This window comes from Melanaphis sacchari, unplaced genomic scaffold, assembly GCF_002803265.2.
Source record: "Melanaphis sacchari strain LSU unplaced genomic scaffold, SCAv2.0 Contig0_pilon_pilon, whole genome shotgun sequence".
Taxonomy (NCBI): Eukaryota; Metazoa; Arthropoda; class Insecta; order Hemiptera; family Aphididae; genus Melanaphis; species Melanaphis sacchari.
In genome coordinates this window covers 17,782,705-17,803,195 of record NW_020270366.1, presented here as the reverse complement: position 1 = coordinate 17,803,195, position 20,491 = coordinate 17,782,705, and the positions used below count along the sequence as shown (strand labels likewise).

Below are 20,491 nucleotides of genomic sequence, written 5' to 3'. Positions count from 1 at the left end.
TCCATCTCCACATATTATACATCAATCATGAACTCTAAAATACCCGCATCACCGTTACTCGCCCTTCTTGTCGTTTTTCTCAGTCCATTTTATCTAGTTCATAGTATAGACATTAAACTATGTATAAAAACCAAAACAGTTATAAAATATTCTAACAATAGTTTAATACTTAGGGCGATTAACTTTTTATAAACATACCTAAAAATAACACATGACATTTTTTCAAAGTAATAAAATAGGTACTAATAATACTCGTTTTATATTTTCATAAAACAAGTTAAAAGTAATACCTAACTTGAATTGGTTGCGTCCAAGACAATTTAAAATTATTAAACGCGACGGTCACGATAACTGGCAACTTTGAATACAATTTATTAATAATTATTAATTAGTAATAACGATACTACCTATTTCGGTACCTCGTACAATATTATTGTTATTTGTTATTGTTTATCGCATTGGTGTGACCTGTTGGCTGTCGTACGGCAGTATAATAGTGCGTTGCGGCAGTGCCACAGTGGCAATGTCGGTGATGACGGTGGTAGTGGTCGCGGTGACCTTCGGTAATGACTCGTTATCGTCGCGCGTCGTGGTAGTGTGGTAGGTGGTACTTGCACAGAATAAGTTATTCTGTGGTACTTGTGCGCGCACGTTATCGCGGTAGGTATGTCGTATGTGCCACATGCGGTTATGAACGGTTGTGAACAGTTTAGTTGTTACTTGTTACTTGTTCATCTTAGTCGTTTGACGAATGTGGTTAACGTTGTGTTTATTAAATTAATAGTAGTATTTACGTTTGTTGTTTCGAAGCGGTTTGGTCGGTTTTCGATTGTGGGTGTTGGAAAAGATTATAAATCCAACAGATTTTTACAATACATTAAATTAAAGACGCTATATGATCACTCCGACGCGTGTTTTCTCCGATCGGATGTGCGAATCGAATGTGAATTAAATTCCTGAGTTCGAATATGACTCGATGACGCCGGAATTTTCTTTTGTGACCGTCGCCATACACACTGCACAGGATTAATAAACTCGGACCCCGCCACAAACAGGTAACTTGGGTTTTTACCGAGATCGGTAATATAATTTCTGTTGCTGTAGCTTGGAACTACGGATATTAACAGTGCGCTGAATTTATTAAGTATAATAATTATCGATGTGCAAAACGCGTTTGTGCGTATGATATATTTTACTGTTATTTTCTGTTAATAGTGTTAACTAGTGAGAACCATTTACTGTATTAATTATTATCTCCCAATGATAACTACGTAATGCCATAATATCAATATTACATAATAATTATAAGTAAAAAAACACATTTAAATAAAAATAAATCAATATTTTTACAAATACTTAAGTCTGTGTAAAAATTGGTAGAAACCCTAAGTTTAGAATCTCGTTTGGAATAATGTGGAATTATATATGTATTATTTCCATGATATTTAATTTTATATTTTTAATTGGTAGGTATGTTATAAAAATAAACCTATACATTTCGTATGCAATCTGTACTAGAATATATTCCAAAAACTATCGGTTGAAATCTGGTAGACGTTTTTACCAAAGGACGCAACTATGTAGTATCAACCAACCAGTGAGTCGGAGTATAGTTGCCCGTCGTCAGGATTTCGATGTTTTTTTTATTATTCTCCCATAACTCTTTGCAATATTGTAGGTATTATTACCTATCTGCGTTCGTTGTTTTGGTTTCATCTCATACCACGTTGTGTTTGGATTTCTGTTTTTCAAGTAAATTTTTACTTCTTATTGACTGATATTGATAAATTACGCAGTTTTAATAAAAAATCAGGAAAAATTCTAAATATACATTGCATAGTATTTTTATTCTTATAGTTTTATAATTAAATACACCCTGAATGTAGGGAAAAACACCAGGGAAGGGAGACTGTTGATTAAATAATAGTGCGTCGGATTCAATTTGAATTTTTGTAACGAAATATACTATGACTGCTTGTAAAACGTTAATGCGTTTATTATAGATGGGTATTTACATATTTATAAGGATAAATTCAAAAATCTACACGTGCTTCGTGTGTTTCATATAATTATATCAAAAGCGTCAATAAACCATAACTATATTATTGTAATTGCTTGGTTTTAAAACTACTTATATAGCCATATGGTTCCTACGGGTCGATACGACTTATAAATCTTCCCACATTAATGATTTCTTATTACCTGTACAGCGGTATCAGTCTCTTTATCGATACTCATAATAACATCGTTTTGTTATCGCAAGCAGACCATCTTTGAGATAAATATCTTTCTTATACTCTCAGTAGTATTAGTAACAGCCAACAAACATTATGTCAGATTACGATTTACGAAAAAAATACGTATTAACATTTCTCTGCCCACTTTAGGTAAACATTTTTAAGCGCCGACCTCCACAAATCCCAATACTAAATAAATTAAACCTTACATTTTAAAATATTAACATGACATTTTTTGTTGATTTTATAAAATCATAGTAAAACATATCGTTATTATGTTAGTTTTCATTCTTTGATTGATAGTCTTGAATTTTTTAATCTCGAACGATTTTCTTTAATATATTTTATCAAACATGTTAATAAATGATTTTAAAAATTACTCATATAAAATGTGGAATTGTACACAACAAATTTTTATAAATCTATGTATAAAATTAGAAATATATTATAATACCTGTCATTAGTATACCTTTCTTTGTAGTTTAGATCAATTTCCTTAGAATCTATGGTTGCATTGTTAAAAGTACATTTATATAATTATATTAATTATATAGTACTTTTTAAAGCATGAAGTAATAATTAATAAACTAACTTTGATTTTTTAGAAATATTTTTTGATCTTGTTAAAGTAAAACCATGCGAGTCACGATAGATTTCGAGGGAAAATTTGGGTCGTGGTCCTAAAAAAATTAAAAACCACTGCTTTAGATATTGGTGTTTCAAAAAATGCACATACCTACTCAACTTTCCCACTTGTGACACTGTATCTATACCCATAACTAAAACCGCCTAGCATATCCTTAGCATCTTTTACTTTCAATAATACGAAAATAATGTAATTTCTTATTTATTATCGCGAGCTTGTTATTCGTATAAGCTAATATAAATATAGATATACTATTATATTGTATACCTAAGGTTGGGGCTATACAAGGCGTATCCGTCGAGCGTATTCCGCCGCGGATGTTTGTACAATATCTAAAAAAAATGGTAAACCCAATAATTATTGTATCAATAATATAAATATTGCATCATCACCATCGAATAGCACAAATTAATAATAGACATTCATCGATCGATCATTTGCAGTAGTTATATAGTTCGTAGGACAAGGTTTACTGTTTACCACTTTTTTGACGACACTACAAATTGAACTTTTTTACGATTGTTATTTAAAAAATTGTTTTTAACAAAACATAATTATACCCCCTTAAATTAAAATTAAGTTACCAACCACAAATTATAAACACCAATTACTAATTAAAATAATGTATTCACTTAGATGGTGCTTTTTAAATAGATATGAAATATATAATCTATTTATTATTTATTTATATTATTTATTGAGTAAATTAAATAAAGCAAATTCCTAGATAAAATATTGAATAATATTCGCGTAAAATTATTGTAATCATTATTGTAATTATTGTGTAAACGCAACGTTTTCCGTCACCAGTATAGCCCATCCTAATTTAAAACAATGTAAAATTAAGAGTTTGCGTTTTTATTATTCCAGCGTTCGTCCGCCAAAACGCAAGCCGGCCGGCGTTTTCTGCTGCGAATTAAAACGCGGCGTATACGTCCGTCGTGTATAGCTACTCCGATATAAATCAACGCATTTTCAATTCGACGGAAAACGCCGTGTATAGCCCCAGTCTAATACACTGACTAACGTTTACGTAAAGTTACGGGATCGTATTATTATTATCGGATACACTAACCGCGCATCTGGATAAACGCATTCAAACTGCCGCTTTGAAGTTTGTGTTCACTTTAAACATTATTAATCGAAATATCGTGTACGATGTAGTACATATAGTTTGTCTGACCATTTATAGGTGCGCTAAAACTTTATTATATATATCACTGTAGTCTCGACTTTCTATCCCTTACGGAAAAAAAGAACAAAAGAATTTATGCAGATACAAAAGAGTCAATAATCTGCGTCAGCCGAGACGGCGGTAAGTGTACTCTAACTGTTAATGTACCTACTGTATTATGTAAATAAAGCATATACGACAATAGTATTTTTTTGCGTGGTTAATGCACAAAGGTTATTTTTTTTATATAATGTATTATATGTTGAATGCTACAGCTGACGATATCTGAATTGTGTATGAATTTAAAATCCTTATCGCGTAAAACAATATTTTCTCCTACACTACATAATATTATGACGTCGTCAAAAATGCGTTAAATATCCTGCCCTTATCGCCACCGCAGTTTTTTAAATTCTATTCTGACATACATTTATCACGTATCAGTTATCGAACAGCCAACAGCCATCCGGTTTACGCAGCCTCGATGTACTTTCCATTAATTATATTTTAAATGAACTAAATTTTTCTTATTACCTACTCAGTAGTCAATATAGTGCTTTGTTATAGATATTATATTGTTTTATCGATAAGTTTCTAACAGTTTTTATCAATCATAAATTGCAAAAATATTATATAATGTTTTTTTTTTTTTAGAATGTAAATTAAAATTAAGGATAAAAAAAAATAAAAAATCTAAAATTCGTATTACTATAAAAATACCATATTTTTACAAGAACTATTTCAATTTTATGAAAACAATTTTTAAGTAATTAAAATCGTTCTAGATCCGAGTATATCATGTGTACCTATATTACGTTAGTAGTTTAACACATTATCTATTATTCTGGCATTTTTGTACGTTTTATTTTTTTTTAACTTTGTCATGGAAAGCGAATGTTTAGGTAACACAAAGAAAGAAGAAAGGTGTTTTCGTTATAAATTTATACATAAAATATCAATGGTTATATAAGATACTATTCTTCCATTCTAAAAATATTAATAATTATTTTAATTGTCAGTATAATTTTACGATCGTTTCTTTGTATGTAATAAATTTTATTTTTTTATTGGAAGTGATGAAGTTTTATTGCCAACTTTTATGATTGTGGTTGAGTTAATTATACGGTTACCAGTTGCTGCTCTTTCCCCCATGAACACTCATATTTGACTATGGGACGCTGCTTTCTCTCTAAAGGATATAATTACTTATATAATATAATATTATAATGTACTATAATATAACCTAATTTGATCTTTTTTTCTACATATATGTATATAATTTACTTGTCAATAATGTGAATATGTGATACACTGTCATCCAATAATTGAAATATGTGTCAAAACACTCAAAACCTAAAATGACTAAACGGGCGAGAGACACGTAGGTACATCCGGAATTCCCAGGGCTGTTGACTAAATAATAATGTAGTCGTTATTCATAATATATAGTATATTTAATATTATAATATCTATCTTCGTATCTACCTTTATCAGGAGAGATTGTCAACTCGGCCAATTATTGGTTAGATAAAAAGGTAATGAAAAGGTTTAATGTTTAATGAAAGGTTTACTAATTGTATTTCCTTACATGTCATTGGCCGATTGCATTATGAAAACTAACAATGTTAACATTTATATTAACATATCTACAAGTTGTATTATTTTTTTAAGTTTTTGGCATATTACACTTATTTAATTTCTAAAACTTGACGATTAGTATTATTTATAAAAATATATTTTAATACTTTTATATTGTCAACTGTTTTTTTCTGGTGAAGTTACCACTCAAATTGGTGCTATTGTTTATGCAAATTTACATGCGTCACTGTCTTGGTCTGTATGTATATGCAATCTACACAGGTTTATGATATTCGTTGTTTTAGTCCAATATGTTTCGTTTTCTTAATAATATTGACTATTGTACAGATTATTAATTTTAAATTATATCAATTTAAATTTAAAAAAAAAATAATAATAAATATAATAATATATAAATACAATAAATAATCCCATAGTCTTGCTAAAAGAATATAATAAAATGAAATAAATTAAGGGTAAATAATGTGCCACCTTAATAATATATTTATGTGAATAAGATTTTAATGCTGTTAAATTGCACAGACGTGGGACGCGTAATTAGAAAATAAGATAAGTATTAAGCATATAGTTTTTATACTTGTCGTTTATCTGTTTATAGAAAAAGCTTTGAGAATCAAAATATTATTACAAAACTCCAAATAAATATTTTATGTAAACATTTCTTACTCTTTATTGTTGGATAGTTCTTTATTTTTGAAATAAATATATCATAATATTTACCTATTAATAGTTACAATAATTAACAGTTATTCTTTGCAATAATTTATATGTATTCCAAATTATTATAGATTTATCAATGTGACTTAGAATTACTCGCATAAAAAATAATAAATTCTAGTAAGTAAATCAAAAAATACGGTTTAAAGAAAAATCTAAATAATAATATAATATTTTTGTCACACTATTATGTTGATAGAACTCTAAATCTGCTGAACGAGTAGAGTTAAATCTTATATCTTATATTTAATATAAAATCAGAGTATCACAATTAATAAAAAATTGTCAATCGTTTTATTATGACTTATTATTACACGCATAGACGTGATGCTGTTCGTAATTTATTGTTAATTCGACAGTTACTCGAGTTTATTAACGCAATGATATTGTATCCGACAGACGATGGCTGATATTTCCGTGAATTCATAGCATAATATAATTACCGTGTTTATTAATATACAGTAGATATATACGCGTTTAAATTATAACTATGTTGTGACCCACCATCGCTCTAAACGCGCATTTAAAGAATACGGTATTAGGTATCTACCTATATAATAATTATATCACAGTTGTCGAACACGCCGATTTTCATAGACTTGATTTAAAAAAAAAAATGACAAACCGCATTTTTAGTGACTCACGCGCTCGAATGACTCATAATACGATCAAAGCAGTGTTAAGCATACCTAATGGTTATAATACATATAATTTAACAATAATATCAAAATAACACCACTTTGTGTCTGGACCAAAACGGTTCGTGTTTGATGATTATTGTCGTCGGATTGTCGGTTCTCCTGACGTTGATCTTTCTATATACGTGTATTATGCAGATAAAGCGGCGGAACTGGTTTATTTTACCAGGTGTTCAGTCGTAGAAAAAATGTATATACATTTAAATTTTTTTCAAAAAATAACCCCACGGCTACTTCACCTAGAAGTGCAAAAAGAAGATTGTTTTAATTTGTTTTACTAAATTTTTTTTTAAATTATACATATCTTATTATATACAATGGCGTATTTTTACCATCACAGACGTATATAAGAAAATAATATGTTTAGGGGTATGTAACTGGCAATTACCGATGACTATACAACCCTCGATTCGAGGGCCTCGAAGCATTATACAATAAGTTAAACATAGACGTAAATATCCGTATTAAATTTAGCATATATTTGTATATTATTAAAATTTATTGTGAATTTGACACTGATATTCCGCTTTTTTATTTTACAGTTAAAATAAACTGGAATTTATACGTCTTATGTTTAGCCAAAGATAATATTTTTATGACGAATAGCTTAGATGTAAGTTAAAATATGTTGACTCCTATAACGGTTACAAATTGGTTTTACTAGTTTCATGATTTCGAATGATTTCAGTAAAAACAAAGTGATAAAAGTCAATTTTAAATAATGATTAAATTTTAAAGTATTAAGTAATTTATACATATCACATTTTGAGTAGTTTTTTTAATATGAATAGTGTATTTTTCAAGTGTACCTATGCATACTTATAGATACATATTATAGTCTAATATTTTCCATTAATAGTTGAGTTTACATACCTATCTTTTATAGCTTGTCTGTGTTATGGCATATTTTTCTTTTCAAAAATGAAGTGGACCAAGAATAATATGAAATAGCATCTGAAAGTGAGTCATATATAGGTATTGGGTGAGTGGTATATGTTTTTTAAACATTATATTAATATTATTATTGTATGATTTATACAGATTATGTACACATCATAGTCATTCGATTCAAAATTATAACCTTTTTTGTTGTCATTTTTTTCCATTTCAATTCAATATTGTATGATAAATTGTTCTATGTCTATGTATATTAGTCTTGAAATTAAAAATTTCTGCTCCTATTATTAAGGCCATTAGCATTTATGTATAATTATTCTGTATTATCCACTGTAATTTATGTAATATATAAAATACATTTATACATGAAGATTATGAACATTATACATATAAGTATTTCACAGAGAATAAAAATTAATATTTGACACAATTATAATACAAGATGGTTTTGGAAAAGTTAATACTACTCTTAGGACACGGGATGTACTGTTTTATTACTTTATTATAAAATTGATATATTTTTGTATTTTGTATTAAATTATAACATAATTATTTTGAATCAATTCACTCAGTACGGTCGTAAAAATAAATTCGATTAATGAATTTTTCACGCTTCGCTTCAAAAAAATAAAAATTCTAATCGTTTCGTTTTCGAATTTATGTATTATATACACTTTAGGTTCTACATTTAGTGTTTGTGATTATAATAATATTATATAGTTAGTAAGTCCAGAATCTGGGTGTATCTCGCACGCATTGTATACATACCTACGTGGCTATGTATACGGTAAAAATATATTAGGCACCTATTTAAAAAAAAAAAAAAAACATTTCTAGTTAATAGAATCACGTCACTAAAATCTATTGTTCTTTAAGTTTCACTGTCCTGTTAATCCTAAACGCACGCCATGTATCTAAAATGACGGAGTTTCTATAATGTATATGATGGGTATGCGAAAATATGCTGATTTATAGAAAAAATAAATATATGTTATAGGTACTATACGTTAAGTACTCAACACCGATTATTATATCTAAATCTAGACGCGTGTAATTATGAATTAAATTAATATGGGCGATGATATGAATACTGAGTACATAATAATATATTATATAAAATATGCGTTTAGTGTAAAATTTGCATTTCTGAGTTTAAGATTTTACAAATTTTAAGTGATTCTTTCTAGCTTTATAGTATAGCATACTATAGGTATAATTTATAGTCTGTATTAATGTTAATTTTAAAGTTAGCTAATTCAATTTTAATTTTAATGAAGAGTAATTTTAAAAGTGTATTTATTAACAGTTAAATGTAAACTAAAGGTGTGGTTTTTGAACATGATCTAGTTAGCCTATAGGAAAGAAAGTTTTAACAGGAAAACTTAATTTTTTAGTTTATTTTGTTGTATGAAGTATTTTAATAAAGCATAATATCATGCTTTTAATAAAATATAAAATGTTTATTTTGTATGCATATTAATAAAAATTTCAAATTAATTTGTGTCATATCTTTCAATTTTAATGAGAATGTATTGCATTATTTTCATATACTACAGCTGTGTTTAATTATGACTATCGATTCGGAGCATCAGCTGACAGCTATTTAAAAAAAAAAAATATTTTATCCGCAAGTAGTATATGATTGAAATTTTACTACGTATGAAGTATAGGTATGCAATTTATCACTGCGGATACAACTCATTTTTATGTACACCATTTAAATTTTAACAATACTTAATAGTATGAAAATTATTGTTGATTTAAAGATTTTTAATCATAATGTATATAATATTTTAATAATCATTTGAATGTAATAACTAACCTAACTGAATAATCGTATTTTCAAACAACGATTCGTTTTATAATTGGTTTTAATAATATTTGTATGTTATTCATTTTATAAAACACCGTAATGACTAATGAGCTTAACGTTAGTGAGTCATTTTAATGTATTATAACTAAAGTGGATATATGGTAGAATAATTATTAAATAAATACAGTATTGATATATTTATAATATATATTACATTGCCAAGTGAAAATAATATATTGGAAATTGTAAGATTTTAACTTAATTTGTATCACAATATCAGTATCTATAGATTACATTTTTTCATATAATTTTAAACAATTTGATAATTTTACATACATTTAGTATGATATTAAATGTAAGTATTAAAATATTCATTAGTAGGTAATTGGTATAAATCCAAACACTTAATGAGATTCTTAATGATAGGTTTTGCACAAGATAATTTTATTATTTTTATTTAGTTAAATGTTTAAAAAAAAAATAAGCAACTCGTAGCATTAATTATTAATCGAAAAAAATCATATAAATACAAGTATTGAAAAAAACTTTAAAAAACAGTTTGGTGGAGTTTATAAATAATTATAATCTGTTTGCTCACATAGTCATAAAAATAGTATCTTATATTTAATTTACACTGTATGTCTGTATAGAATGATTATTTATTTGAATGGACAAATATATGCCATATAAATACAATTATTTAGAATTTTATTTTCTATATAGTGGTTGAAGAGATTGTTGAAAACATACGAGTAATGTGAAAACGGCTGCATCTGAGTTCCGTCCCGAGAACCTTTTTTTATACCAATTCCGTCCCGGTTAAAAAAATGACACATACCAATTCCGTCCCGGTTAAAAAAAAGACACATACCAATTCCGTCCCGGTTAAAAAAAAAAGAAGAATTAAAATAATAATAAAATATAATATGTATAATATTGTTGTTATAAAATATTTACAAAAAAATATAGGTATTCATAATATTAGAGTACATCTTCATAATTTAATTATAATTAATCGTAATAATATAAATAATAAAAATCAATAAATATTAAACAGTTAGTTAGTCAAACAGGCATATTGTAATATAAAAATAAATATACTATTTTTAAATAGTCAAAATAAAAATATAATACATTTTTAAAAATTTGAAATTGGATTGAATTTAAAGGATATTTCTTTTACAAATTCCAATCGTGATATTTGACCTGAACTATATTTATACATTTTTTCTTTAATAAAATCTTCTTTAGCTAATATAGGGTTCCTTCGTTTTATGGTACTTCTTAATTTGATATAGGAATCTTGTTGTATATATTTTAAAGCTTCTATAAATTGATAAATATTTGGGTGGGCATGATAAAACATTCCATTGAATTTAGAATGAAATGATTCACAGTTATTTGTGGTACGGAAAGTACTATGCGAAAATTCAGCCCAGATACGAGGTGGAAAAGTAGATTCAGGTGAAATATAATTATCGACCAAGTAATCTAGAAATAAGTCTATTTTTCTATCAACTGGTTTGATTCCCATCATTTCGGACGCAAAAAAATCACCTACTTCATCTGGTGTTAAAAATGGCAATCCAAATATATACTTTAAAAATCTACCAATCTCAGAATTTTTATTCCTATAAAAAGTGGACAATTTTAGATCTTGAATTTTACGCCACCATGATTGACCTAAGTGAAATCGACATCCTCTTAAGTCTATTTCTGGCCAAACTGCATATACGGCATTATGTATAGCCTTTTCAAAATCTGCATAAATAGTTTTTGGTGTAAATTTTAACTGGAGATTATCAAATTCTGTTCTTAAAAATTTAAAAGCATGTTCATACGTGTTTTTAGTTTTGTCTGGCAGTAAAAAAAATACTAATGGAATATAATTATTTGAATCTTTTAATCCATGAATAGTAAAAAATTGTGTGAATTGTTTTGGGCAACATTTAAAGGTTCCATCAACATAAATAGTACTAATTTTACTTAAATGAGATAAGTTTGTATTGCAAGTAAACATAATAATGTGTGTAATTGGATCATTTATAATTAAAAAATTTTCGTCATTATTTGTATATATCGTCGTTTTTTTCAATAATTCATGAACGTCTTCAATGGATGTGGGTAACATTGATAATATGGAAGACCTTGCACGGTGAATATTTTTTCTAATTAAGTCTATATCATTAGAGGTAATTGTATTAACATCATGATTAGAAAGTTCTTTATGAATAAGTTTTGCTGGTTTTTCACAAATATCATCAACAGCTTTTCTTTTTAATTTATTATTAAGCTTTTGACGATTTAAATTAGTTTCATCAGTTCTATCATGGCTGTGATTTAAATTTTCAAAGACAATTCCTTTATTTTTTCCTAATGTAAAAAATTATTTTAAGTACCTATATGCCTTATTATAAAAACTTAATTATTATAAATTTAGTTATCTTACCAATTTTTATATATGCTTTACATTGTTTTTGAATACACTTCCAGCGTTCAATATTATTATTCAATTCTTTATGAAAACAAAATTTAAATTCATTTTTAATAATTAACATTTTACCTTTTTCACTGTACATAGTATCCATATTTAATAGTTATATTAAATGACACGTAAACGCACAAATAACGACTGAAAAGTTTATTTTGTTTCGTTAACTAAAATCTTATTATATATTATCTTTATTTCTATGTGATATGATATTGTTAAATTCAATTATTTAGTGCGATAACTGAAAATAATATTATCTTTATTTCTATATAATAGGATATTGTTAAATTCGATTATTTGGTGCAATAACTGAAATAAATATCATCTTTATTTCTAAAAGACTTGATGCAAGACAGAATTAGTATATTATCCATTAAGAAAAACCTGGGACGGAATTAGTATGTTCATTAAAAAAAGCTGGGACGGAACTAGTATACCTTTAATTTCAATTTTTATATATGGGACGGAACTCGGATGCAGCCGTGAAAACGTATATATTTTACCTACAGACGTGCTTAGATGAATTTTTTTATCCACCTTTAATGAAAATTTGTGCATAATAATAGACAAACTCGAGTTGGATCCCAGATTTCAAAAAAAAACTTGAGTTAAATCCCGATATATTTTATGGAATAATGAGTTGGGTCCCGGTATATTTTATAGAATACATGAATTGGGACTAGCCTATTTGCGTTACCCAAGAGGCACTATGTGGAGGTTAGCTAGAATGTCACTCATAAATTTTGTTTTTTATTACATTAAGGTATATATTAGATTAATTTAAAAATTAAAAAATATTATGTATTATTTAAAATTAAAATTTGTATTTTAATAAATATAAGCTAGGGCAGTGTTTCCTAATCTATTGGTCACGCTAGTCCCAACCTACAATTAAAATATATATAAAAATAATTTTTTTTTTCAAAAAGGTTGGGAAACACTGAGTTAGAGAATACATTTAAAAGATACTTCTTTTACAAAATTGTATCGTGTAAATTTTCCATTAGTAAAATAAAGTGCCTTTTCTTTTAAAAATTTTTTTTCTGCTATTTTTTTGATTAACTGCGTGGCTGAGCTTCGAAGTGATACATACATTTCACTCTGAATTCGTAGTAAGTCCAGGGGGGGAAGTGCCTCGTCTTGCCTCTCTCAATGGCAATATGTACTAACAAGTTACGTTGAACTTAATTCGAGTATTATTATCAAATAACACCATGGACCCAACTCGCATTTTCCCATAATAATCTTCAAGAAACAGGTAGTATTATTTGACAGGTCAGGTTATATAATTGTGTTATTTAGTGGTGAAGCAAACGTAGTTTTTAACAAGCAACTAGACACTTCTCAATTTTTTTAAGATTTAATGATGGGTGGGTGCTGAATGATGATACTTACCTTTTTTCCATAGTATACCGTGTTCAGTGGTTAGTAAGGGCGTACGTAAACTGCGCCTAAAATTTTATATATGTTAAAAAGGTGTAATGTAAACTGCGCCCTACAACTTAAGCTATGCCTCGTTTGTAAAATAAATAAGACTTTTGACTTATTAAAGTCTCTATGATTGTACACTTTTTCAATTATATCACAAAAATTTTATTTTTATTTAGAAATATCAACACCTTATCGAATAACTATTGCATTCTAAAAAAAAAAAAATAATAATAATAATAATAATAATAACGCGAAAAGTTACAAAATTAAATTAATAAATATAATAGTGATCAAACTCTAATTAATGAATATGTAACAACAATATGTTATTATGTGTAATATTTGTAATTATTTTACTTTTTAAAATGATATTTTTTTTTTAATTTTTAATTTAATTTTAATCTTAATTATTCATATTATATGGTTGTAATGAATTAAGTATACATTAAAGATAATTTTGCAAAAATATAGCTATTAATTTTTTGAATTTTACCCGGGCGCAGTTTATATGTGTGATTTTAAGTTTATCTGTATTTTGGGCGCAGTTTACAATCGCCGTTTAGTAAATGTGAAGAGTATACATTTAGTCTCTTTTATTATTCACAGTTTCTTATTTGAAAATATTTTATACTTCTCTGCGTTGCTTATACTTAGATTTTATTGTATTTAAATATATAATATGTAATGTTATTATTTGGGAAACATTATTAAAATCTTTGTATAATAGTCACCGTATAATATAAATTTTTAATATAATTTTGCGTTATTATGGATTCGTACTATTTAAATATTTATATATATATTTTACACATATTTCCATATGCATTATATTACAAATACTATAATTATTATTTGCTATTTTATGTTTGATTAAGATTATTATTTAAAGATTAATAATTACAAATTAGGGTAGTGTTACTAATGGCTGGTGACTTTTTCTATCATGTTACTCATGTAAAAAATTAATTCTGTTATCACATATTCTTGTTGTTCTTTAGGGGACAAATTGTTTGTATATTTAAATAAATAAATAAAAAAAATATATATAGTAAGGATAAAAATATTAATAACATTCATTCTAACGGCATAGTACATGTTTATAAATTTTAACTTATAAAATACCTAATAAGCAGGGCTGTGAATTTATAGGAAAGTGCATTTTTTTTTGGTGATTGTAAAACATAGCTTTGTAAGTATATAATTTGAATTATGTAATTACGAATCCATCTATGAAACTTTTATTTTGCATATTTTTGCATTTTTTGACGTTTTAAATTTTTTATGTAATTTTTTCGCATTTTTAGGTCATATTTTGCTTTTTTTAGTTCATTTTCTAGTATTTTTAACCAAATTCTGTCAATTAACTTGTTTGAAAACTTTTTTTTATTTTACACAGGCTGTATTATATTATGTCAATTTTTTTTAACTTTTTTATTAAATAAACACTTTTTTGTACTAATATTTAATATCCTGTACCTAATATTAATATAAATATAAAAATTAAATTAAAAAACATTTTAAATGAATTTTATACTATAATTTTTGGCATTTTATATTCCTGTTTTTGCATTTTAAGTGCATATTTTGCATTTTAAGTGCATATTTTATTGCATTTTTTTGGCATTTTTTAAGGGTTTTTAGTGCATTAAATTCACAGCCCTACTAATAAGTATTGCAATGAATCCAGAGAGTTAGTTAATATATTGCGTTTCAATAAATAGTAGACTTGTTAGCTCGCGACGACGTATTACTGTTGTCCTAACCAAGGCTTCCCGGTTGTACCATTTCCATCTGAATACTCTTTTGTTCAACTGATTACCTTTTTCCCGACATTGTGGTAATCTAAATTGTGATTTAATATTGTGTTCATTGATTAATTTTTGTTAGGTAGATAGAATTATTGAAAAAAAAAATTATTAAAAAAAAAATTTAGAATAGTTTTTAAATGTTTTGCCACGATAGCGACGTATAAGGACATAATAATAAATAATAATTATACCTATTAATAATATTTAAAAATTAAAACATACTTATTCCGTTTGTGAATATCTAATTTGTACTTATAATGTAATCTTTATTTAATACAATAAAATGTATTCGTTTATTTTAAAATAATAGGTATGTCATCCACGTATTTATTAATATTTTTGTTCATTATTTTTATTTTTAAAGAGTTACTTCTAATAATAATTTATACTTTTTTACTTTAAAATTCCAAAAAAATTAACTAGATCTAATTCGCTACCAAAAACCAAGAAATGTAAGCATTCTAAACATTCCACACCCTCGTCATTGATTATTTATAGACTTTATTTTCTTAAGTTCGAGAATAAAAAAATATAACATTTCTTTTTAATCGTTATAGTACAGTTATGTACATTTTTTAAATTTATAATTTATGTATAACTATGTATTCTAATACATCATTTAAATATATAATATATTTATATATACTATATTATATTTATATATAGAATAAAGACCTGAACTTCACAGATCCTATAATAGTATATATATAACTCATCATGCTTGAATATACGAGTATAAGAAAAAGTTGCTCGATCATTAAACTTTTCGTAAATACAATTTATTTTTCTACTGTTTATTTTTACATGCAATACATACGAGTAAATTTGCATTGACAACGGCTACGATATTCGATTTCGCATAAATATGTTTAAAGAGCAATGCGTTCGTGATTTATGCGTGTCGATAACGATCAAATGTAGGCACTGGAAGTATATTACTATTGCTCACGACAGTGTCGCATCTGAATTCTGAAGCTTGAAGACCTTATGGAAAAGGAAAATTCATAAATAAATACTTTAAATTCTCTTCATAATTATTTTTCAAAGTCAATTAATTTAGGGAATATTATCGGCAGATAATAATGGCAATTTTGTGATAATAAATAATGTACATTATTAATTTATTGACTGTTCACTTATTAACTATAGTACCAATCCAAAATTTTAGTATAGCAAAATTATATGAAGAGGTTGATGAGATTTTCTTGGATTTTGTTTTTCTTTAAATGAATAATTGAGTTCAATATGGACATTTAAAGGGAAATAAATTTAAGTGGAAAGACTTCTTGGGGAATTTCCGATAATTTTTGAAAATCTAAAATTCGGTATACTTACAGATTACTTTAATCAAATACGGTTTCCCATCTAAGAAAAACTCTTTAAATACTCAAATGTACTCTTAATAATGTCTAAATGATAGTATTTACAATGTATTAATTATACTTTACAGTTAATATAGTTTTTTTCTATGTATAAAGAACGTAGGCGAGGTGCTTAGTAAATTGTTAACATAATTACTATTTTTGAAATTAATACATTATTATTATAAAGAGTCCTTGTCTATTCTCTTTTCAAATTTATGATATACCTGAAAGATAATTTTATAGGAATAGTCAATTTTATACAGTTCAGATAATTATATGGTTGGTGTATGAAATCCGATTTTCTTCTAGTCGTAGGAGTTTGTTACAACGGCGACATACGTATTTATTGTGTACGTGATCAAAAATAACGTATACGGCTAAAGCGGAAGTGTCGCGGGTCGGGAGGCAGGAAATGATAGGATTCTCTGTTCTCGAAATAGATGTCGAAAAATATCCTTTGAGCAATAACAACTCGCGTGTGAGCTGTATGGTCGAGTTATCGCTTGCTGTGCGCGCGCACATTGTCGTCGTAACAAACTAGCAACTGCAGTCGGCAGATGCGTAATCACTTTTATAATTTTGTACTAATATAGCTGTCGTCCCCTATCAACGCTTCAAATTGATACAGAGTAAAGGGTAGAAACGAATCGAGACAAAAATAGCATATAACTATAACGATGCAAGAAAATATCCACGTCGTTTATATTTTTTTTAGTCTTAATCTTGTAATTTCCAGTCATAGTATTTGCGTAATAACTAAATCTTAAAATAAACTGTACATTAAGGCAGTACACTATACATAAATCTATGATTTATACTAAAATTGTGTTTTTATTGTCTCAAAATGCAATTTTTTATAAAATTTAAACAAGAACAATTGCAATGTATAAACATTTTTTAAAAATTGGGAGGTCTCTAAATATTATTGGTATAATTTGTGTCGTAACAAGTGTCAGTTGACTCACGTTTGTGTTTTCAAATGTTTTATATTTTAATCATGAATTCAATCATTTCAACAAAAACAAACTAATAATTATCTTAAATGAAAATAAAAACTTACTGATTATGTAATTACTTGGGAATAATATTGGATAAAGTTTTCTTACAGCAAAAAAATAATTTAATACTTTTTAAAAGTATTCTGTAATTTTTACGACAAAAAAAAAAATAGGTTTATAATGCATTAGTATACGTTATTATAATATAATATTATTGTGAAAAATATAGTAATATACATATATATTATACATTGTATATAGTATATATGAATATGATAAAATATTTTTAATAAAATTTTTCCATTGTTCGTTTTCAATGAAAAATGATATAATAATTGTATTATTGATGCTTCATGATTTCTGGTTCGAATAACATATCTTGACATAATATAAATATTTGAATTATATGAAATCTCGAAGTAAAGCGTTTTTTTTTTTAAATTATAACTATAATATATGTGTCAAAATGGTTTGTAGCAGTTATATAATAAAATAAAACATCCTATATGGACAAAACAACATCTGCGAAGTAAGTACTGAATGCATATTGTTATGTGAAAAATATCGCAAAAAAACAGCAACAATTATATTGTATATACCTAGTAATGTTTACTATATACATAAAATTTATTATTCGTGTAATAAATTAATTTTATTTTTTCATCCAGAATTCGTAACAAGAGCAATTCGAATGCCTCTCACCGTCTAAACATATATTATATTATTTGTTTTTTACTTACACAATCCCGATCTGATATCAATTTTTTCCACGGTCAAGTACAACTCAGCTCCAAAATGGTCATGACCTAAATCAACTGGTTTTGGAAACGTTTTATTTTTTTGTCCAAACTCGTGACGACGTCATGTGAGCAATATCGGTGGCGGTGCGTCCTTCTGTTGCCCGTAATTGGTATTCGACTCCTATTTATTTATATTTTAATCAGTTACCCGTTCACATGTATCTTACGCGCGCACTACACTTAAATGACTTTTATTACTGTTGACTTAAGTGGTACCAAAAATTTTCCATAAAACATATCGTTTAAACTGAAAATAATGACTGTTGTTTCATCACATTATATGGTTTTAGCAGGATTATGTTATATTCTAATACGTCGCAGTCGTCCTTAGTAATTACCTATATATTCCAATAATCACTATTTCCTAATAGAGTGTTATTTATATACTATATATGTTTGCCCTTTTGTCGTTTAGTTATACGTGGCTTCAACGGAGTGTATATTAATTCAAACGAGTGAGAGTGCGCATTATTATTCACAAGGGTAAAACGATTTGTTTTTTAACCATTTAGAGTGACAGAAGACATTAAAAAATATCGTGTGTTTGTGTGATGTTACATCAAGGTCGGCGTGACGGTATACACTTATGCGGGGGAAAAATTAAACGTAATGGTTTTAAGTTTATAACAAAGACTATGAAAAATAACCGCCGTTAAAATATTCGACTCTTACAGGCACTGCCGTAGAAGAATGAATTCCTTTGTTCGCGGTCAAATAATAATATTTGAATGATATTCAATCACTTTTGCAGTCCGTGAAATTCTTTTCACTTTATACTTCGGCCGGTTCTATAGGTATATTCGATTTGACCAACGTTTAAAAATATAATTTAAAAAAAAAAAAAACCTGTACTAAAAATAAGGGATAAATTTGTTTGGGATTTAAAGAATAGCAAACACAATCTCACCGATATAGTTTCCAATTCGTTTAAGACGCGTATTTGAAATGTATGTACGCTGAGTTTCACAATATGCGTAACTCTGCATGTCTTACAACTGTTATATTATATTATATGTGATTACAATGTTTGGTGTTCAAAAATTAAAATTATAAACGTTTATTACTGTTAGAAACAAAGCCCATCCAAAACACTTTATCATCTCTCATTCAATAATTTTGCAAAGTGGTTTAAATTCGTGAGTTGCCTATATTCACCGTGAATGACAGGAATAAGCTTTATAATAATAATGATAGTTTAATATAATAAACGGTCTCATCGAACGAATACGGATTTCATAATTCATAATATTATGAAGTTTTAGTTTATAGTGTTTTTACCATAATAATAGAGCTTTTCGAATGTCCGCTTAATCTGTAAAATATTTTTTCTGGTTAATATAATAATAAATATAAAATAAAAATTATAATAAAATTAATTTAATTTGAGATCGATTCATTATAATTTATAATATTGTTTATATCAGTGCATTTGAATATAATTGCATGCCTTGGTTAATTTTTACTATATACAATATATATCGTGGAAGATGACACTGTGAATATTGAATATATAATAAAACGATTGTAATTTAAGGTAATCAAGTGAATGCATTTTACATTTTTACATAATATTTCAAATAAATAATAATTTTATTTTGATATTTCGGGCAAAGAATATCACAACTTCAATGTACAATATCATACATATAGTTATAAAAATATTGTTTATGTTGTCATATTTAACGTCATATATTGGAAATATGGAAAAAGTATTGTTTTATTTATTTTGTTATTGGCAACGCATATGAATACTTTTCTACATGTATAATATTTTATTAATTTCATTATTAAGTTATGCAAATAAGTGCATGATAAATA

At 26.7% G+C, this 20,491-nt stretch overlaps 2 protein-coding genes across 3 annotated transcripts in view; one reads left to right on the top strand and one right to left on the bottom strand.

Annotated features, from left to right (window-relative positions):
* Positions 1-628: 628 nt before the first annotated feature.
* Positions 629-20,491, top strand: part of LOC112596333 (shootin-1) — a 33,198-nt gene continuing 13,335 nt past the window's right edge. For both annotated transcript variants that reach the window (XM_025341958.1, XM_025341966.1), the window contains exon 1: positions 629-1,055. The gene's annotated coding sequence lies outside the window, so the exon portion shown is untranslated. The remainder of the gene's footprint in view (positions 1,056-20,491) is intronic.
* Positions 10,920-15,536, bottom strand: LOC112600117. The gene is made up of 2 exons (XM_025347287.1): positions 15,523-15,536; positions 10,920-11,595 (listed from the first exon to the last, which is right to left on the bottom strand). The coding sequence occupies exons 1-2, from the start codon at positions 15,534-15,536 to the stop codon at positions 10,920-10,922; spliced, it is 690 nt and encodes a 229-aa protein (XP_025203072.1).